General features: G+C 49.2%; 1 protein-coding gene across 1 annotated transcript in view; it reads left to right on the top strand.

Moving 5' to 3' along the window:
* The first annotated feature begins 1,253 nt into the window (after positions 1–1,253).
* LOC108788351 (class II histocompatibility antigen, M alpha chain) overlaps positions 1,254–6,581 on the top strand; it is a 15,151-nt gene continuing 9,823 nt past the window's right edge. Inside the window, exon 1 of the mRNA XM_018558104.1 lies at positions 1,254–1,341. Within this exon, the coding sequence (XP_018413606.1) occupies positions 1,254–1,341 (88 nt within the window). The remainder of the gene's footprint in view (positions 1,342–6,581) is intronic.

The following is a 6,581-nucleotide window of genomic DNA, read 5'->3' as shown; positions in this document are numbered from 1 at the left end:
GATGACCAGTACGGACTACATTGACCAGTACGGACTACAATGATCAGTACGGACTACGATGACCAGTACAGACTACGATGATCAGTACGGACTACGATGACCAGTACGGACTACGATGACCAGTACAGACTACGATGATCAGTACGGACTACGATGATCAGTACGGACTAAGATGACCAGTACGGACTAAGATGACCAGTACAGACTACGTTGATCAGTACGGACTACGATGATCAGTACGGACTACGATGACCAGTATGGACTACGATGACCAGTATGGACTAAGATGACCAGTACGGACTACGATGACCAGTACGGACTACAATGATCAGTACGGACTACAATGATCAGTACGGACTACGATGAGCAGTACGGAGTATCCAGTCCGGACTACAATGACCAGTACTGACTACGATGATCAGTACGGACTACGATGACCAGTACGGACTACAATGACCAGTACGGACTACGATGACCAGTACGGACTAAGATTACCAGTACAGACTACAATGACCAGTACACACTACAATGACCAGTACAGACTAGAATGACCAGTACAGACTACGATGACCAGTACGGACTAAGATGACCAGTACAGACTAAGAGGATAAGTATGGACTAAGAGGACCAGTGGGGACTAAGATGATCAGTACGGACTAAGATCACCAGTACGGACTAAGAGGACCAGTACAGAACTAAAGTGATCAACCCCTCAAAAAAAAAAATTAAGTTAATCCCATCCGAATAGATTAAAAAAATAATAATAATAATTTGGATCGATCTGAAACTAAAAGCAAAAATTCGAATGGATCGGAAATGCAGACAATGAATATCGAACTCCAAAATCCTAGAAGATAAAAATCAAATGTGAGTGTAACTTTAATTTCATATTCTTCCAGTGGCAACTTTAAAGAGACGTTTACCTAGCAACAAGTGACACATCAGCCAGGGGCTCTCCTATTGGCTGGAAGTTTTATAATGTAAGTGATCAGGGTTGCGGTTTGTTACATTGTAGCAGCTGATGTGAGATTCTCATTGATGGACTGTACGGGAGTGTGAGCTGTGTGAGTCTACCGAATGAACACACCGGGATCCGGTACACATGACGGAGAGGAGAAGAGCTGATACATCGTTCTGGGCTCTGGACCGGACTAGACTCGTGTGATATTAGCGGCTGGCCCCGGCTGTGTATAGAAGGCGGACCGGTTGGGTGTTATATGTCCATTTGAGTGTCACCGACCTCCGATCCCATCATGATCCCCCCGGACTGCGGACAGCCAATCAGGATCCTCTGTGCTCTGCTGCTAGTGTTCCCCCTGCTGGCGGTGCAAGCTCAACAGGGTAAGTACTGAACAGGGGCCAATGGGTGGAGCAGCCATCGCACACAATGCACCTCCACTGAGTATTAGGAGCAGACATCACACACAATGCACCTCCACTGAGTATTAGGAGCAGCCATCACACACAATGCACCTCCACTGAGTATTAGGATTGGGTGGAGCAGCCATCGCACACAATGCACCTCCACTGAGTATTAGGAGCAGACATCACACACAATGCACCTCCACTGAGTATTAGGAGCAGCCATCACACACAATGCACCTCCACTGAGTATTAGGAGCAGCCGTCACACACAGTGCACCTACCGGTACACTGAGTATAAGGAGCAGCCATCACACACAATGCACCTCCACTGAGTATTAGGAGCAGACATCACACACAATGCACCTCCACTGAGTATTAGGAGCAGACATCACACACAATGCACCTCCACTGAGTATTAGGAGCAGCCATCACACACAATGCACCTCCACTGAGTATTAGGAGCAGCCATCACACACAATGCACCTCCACTGAGTATTAGGAGCAGCCATCACACACAATGCACCTCCACTGAGTATTAGGAGCAGACATCGCACACAATGCACCTCCACTGAGTATCAGGAGCAGCCATCGCACACAATGCACCTCCACTGAGTATTAGGAGCAGACATCGCACACAATGCACCTACACTGAGTATCAGGAGCAGCCGTCACACACAGTGCACCTACCGGTACACTGAGTATTAGGAGCAGCCATCACACACAATGCACCTACACTGAGTATTAGGAGCAGCCATCACACACAATGCACCTACACTGAGTATTAGGAGCAGCCATCACACACAATGCACCTCCACTGAGTATTAGGAGCAGACATCGCACACAATGCACCTCCACTGAGTATCAGGAGCAGCCATCGCACACAATGCACCTCCACTGAGTATTAGGAGCAGACATCGCACACAATGCACCTCCACTGAGTATTAGGAGCAGACATCGCACACAATGCACCTACACTGAGTATCAGGAGCAGCCGTCACACACAGTGCACCTACCGGTACACTGAGTATTAGGAGCAGCCATCACACACAATGCACCTACACTGAGTATTAGGAGCAGCCATCACACACAATGCACCTACACTGAGTATTAGGAGCAGCCATCACACACAATGCACCTACACTGAGTATTAGGAGCAGACATCACACACAATGCACAATGATCTGTCGGGGATCCTGTCCTGTAATGCTCAGTAGGGATCAGTTCTCTGTATTTCTCTCTCTGAGCCCCTCCCCCTCCCCCCCCGGTGAGACTTGAAGTCCAGAAGCAGAATTGCTCATTTGTAGCCCCGTAGAGTTTAAAAAATGGGAACTGCCAAAAACCACCCAGAGAAGCTCATCATGTTCTCCTTCACATGACTAGTGTCAGGATATTGGGATTCTTCATCCTGAGTGTTGTCACCGTGTGAGACAAATCGCTCAGCTGTGCCGGGGACACAAGGGGGGAACTCTAATTACAGTGTAACCTTGTCATTTTGTATAGAGTAGGGAAGGGGTTAAAGTGACACTAAACTCAGGAGTGAAATCCCCAAAATATATTCCAGTCCCGGAACTATGAACATCATTGGGGGGAATTTATCAAACGTGGATCAGCTAAAATCTGGAGCAGCTGTGCATGAGAACCAATCAGATTCTCTCTTCGGATTGTTCAGTTAAGATTTGAAAATGAAAGAGAAGCTGATTGGTTGCCATGGGTGACTGCTCCAGATTTTAGCTGCTCCACTTTTGATAAATTCCCCTCAATGTATCTTATTTGTGTATCACTCGGCTGCAGATCCTCCAATCATCTCTGAATTGGTGCTGACACTGTCCTTCCTTCTGGAGGGGGGCTACTTCTGTTCCCCATGGTCCCTGTGTGTGTTGTAAAGTAGTCACCGCTCCAAGCTCGCTCCCGGAATGGACTACAATCTCATGTTTAGTTTACTAATTTGTATTGAGATTGTAGTCCATCCCGAGAGCGAGCTTGGAGCGGTGACTACTTTACAACACACACAGGGACCATGGGGAACAAAAGTAGCCACCCTCCAGAAGGAAGGACAGTGTCAGCACCAATTCAGAGATGATTGGAGGATCTGCAGCCGAGTGATACACAAATAAGATGTTCATAGTTCAGGGAAATGAATGTATTTGTAAGATTCACATTCTTAGGCCCCGTTCACATTGAGCGATTTATCGCGCGATTTTTGTAGCGATATCGCTTATATTTCCGCACTATATCGCTCTATGTAGCTTCACCAATACAATTCAATGTAGCTGTTCACATCTCGTCGCTCAATGTCGCTCAATATCGCTCAATATCGCTTGTAGCTCGTCGCTGGTAGCTTGTCGCTTCTACATGACCCTTTTTTAGAGCGATTTTGAGCAATATTGCTCCTGATTGCATTCAGCCCAATAGGAAGATGTCGCGCGACACGTCGCTCAATGTCGCTCGATGTCGCTCGATTTGCATGTCGCTCAGTGTGAATGGGGTCTGATTGGTGTCACTTTAAATCCTCTGCCAGGTTATTTTTTGCTGTCTGCGTACCATTGGGGAAATTTCACTTCCTGTCTCGGGGATGCAGCAGGAAGTGAGAAGAAATCTCCCAGGGGAGGGGAATTCCACTCTTAGGCCCCGTTCACATATAGCGAATTGTCGCGCGATTTCCGCCGCGATATCGCGCATTTTTGCCGCGCGATATCGCGAGAAGTCGCCGGCCAATGTTATTCAATGGAGCTGTCTTAACTCCATGTCGCGCGTCGCTCGTCGCGGTCGCAAGTCGCTTCTACCGGACCCTTTTTTCGGCGGATTTTGCGCGATTTTACTTTTTTTCTATGGAGCCCGACGGGGAAGGTCGCGCTACCGTCGCTGGATCGTCGCTGGAACGTCGCCCCGAAAGTCGCGCTATCCCGGCCGTGCGGATCCGCTGCAAAAGGTATGTCGCTATATGTGAACGGGGCCTTACATTGAGCAATTTATCGCGCGATTTTTGTAGCGATATCGCTCATATTTCCGCACTATATCGCTCTATGTAGCTTCACCAATACAATTCAATGTAGCTGTTCACATCTCGTCGCTCAATGTCGCTCAATATCGCTCAATATCGCTTGTAGCTCGTCGCTGGTAGCTTGTCGCTTCTACATGACCCTTTTTAAATCGCTCAATGTGAACGGGGCCTTAGGTGTCTCCATTGTGTTGGGCACAACTTTAGTACTTTAGATTTCCTTTCACTTTCTCTCTCAGTGACACAGAGAGGTGAATATTAATACTAAAACCTTTAGGGCCCGTTCACGCCAGATGCAGTGCGTTGCGGCCCGATTCTGGCCAGAACGCATTGCGGCCGGCACACTTTTTTGTGGGACAGGAGGGGGCGTGGCGGTCCATTGAAGTGAATGGCCCTCCGGCCGCAATCGGATTGGCCGCACGGGATCGCAAGGCACATTATGCCTGTGGTCCGGTGCGATCCAAATAGTGCCTGCAGCATTTTGATCGAACTGGACCGGACCGCAGGTATAATGTGCCTTGCGATCCCGTGCGGCCAATCCGATTGCGGCCGGAGGGCCATTCACTTCAATGGACCGCCACGCCCCCTCCTGTCCCACAAAAAAGTGTGCCGGCCGCAATGCGTTCTGGCCAGAATCGGGCTGGAACGCACTGCATCTGGTGTGAACGGGCCCTAAGGCCCCTTTCACACAGTCCAATCAGGAGAGACCTGTGCAAGGATCCCCATCTGGTAGGGATCGGATATAATCGATCTGATATCAGTGTCCGTACAGTGCGATGGAGGAAATACTGAGATGACCGGACCCCATGTCTGTCTGCAGGGGATCAGATGTGACCGTTGATATCACATGACCTCCGATCCATCACAATCAGGTCCAGTGATACAGAACATTGTGCCATTTGTTGTCCTGGACCCGGCCCGGAGTTGGGGGTAACACCCGTCCATTTAGACCCATAGTGAGGCCTTAAAAACTGACAGATGGACCCGATTGGACCGCCACAGTGAAAGGGGCCTAACACCTCAGCCGGGTTATTTTTTGCTGCACCATTGGGGAAATTTCCCTTCACTTCTTGGCTCGGAGAGGAAATCTCCCAGAAGTAGGGAATTCCACTCCCCATTGTTTTGAGGACAACGCTATTAATTTGTATTTCCTTTCACTTTCTTTCTCAGTGATGGGACACATAGAGAGGTGAATATTCCCGGGGGAGGGGATACAGACTGTAATAAAAACCCAACAGAAGGTCTAACCCCTCCCCCGCGCCATCCTAAACTAAGAAAAGGTTTTGCCTAGAGATACATTGTAATGGGAGAATGATGGAAGGTGTCATGGCTGCTACTGAAAATCCTAATTGCCTGGCTGTCTCTGGCTTCAGTACTTTTAGGGCCCACGTATGCGTTGCAGTAATGTGTGACACCCCAAAATGCTGATATAATATGAGACAACACACCTGTACTGCAGCACACCACACGTGGCACATGGGCCCTCCGGACCAACTTGTCTTGAATTGTAACTGTAATGTCTTCCTTCTATTGTAAAGTGCCGCCAATCTGATGGTGCCATATACATGTAATGTGTGTAATAATTAGGGATGCACCGATACTAGTATTGCTATCGGTGCCGATACCGAGTATTTGGGCGAGTACTCACCCAAATACTCCCGATACTTACCTCCGATACCGGTACTTCCGGTCAGTGGCAGATCTCCCTCTGATCGGCAGTGCCGAGGGAGCATGGAGCCGGCTTCCTTTCCAATCTGGAAGCCGGGCGGTGGGTTATGACCCATCTCCTGCCTTCCTGATTGGCTAGGAAGCTGACTTCACTTGTAGCTAGGCAGCCTGGCTTCCCTAACAGGAAGGCGGACGGGACCTCATGACTGGCCATGATTGGTCAGCAAGCCAGGCAGCCTCGGCACGTAAAGCCGGTGTTCTTTCGCTGGAACACAGGAAATCAGGAATCCGGGCAACGGGTCATGATCCGCCGGCTGACTTCCTGATAATCTTGGCACACGGCACCGATACTCAGTATGAGTATGAGACTGAAGGGGAGGACGGAGGTCAGATAGAAGACTGAAGGGGAGGACAGAGGTCAGATAGAAGACTGAAGAGGAGGACGGAGGTCAGATAGAAGACTGAAGAGGAGGACGGAGGTCAGATAGAAGACTGAAGGGGAGGACGGAGGTCAGATAGGAGACTGAAGGGGAGGACGGAGGTCAGATAG

The sequence above is a fragment of the Nanorana parkeri genome, unplaced genomic scaffold (genome assembly GCF_000935625.1).
Source record: "Nanorana parkeri isolate BGI_ZX_2015 unplaced genomic scaffold, ASM93562v1 scaffold321, whole genome shotgun sequence".
Lineage (NCBI taxonomy): Eukaryota > Metazoa > Chordata > Amphibia > Anura > Dicroglossidae > Nanorana > Nanorana parkeri.
Note: the sequence above shows the minus strand (reverse complement) of the source record. Positions and strands in the feature narration are given on the sequence as shown.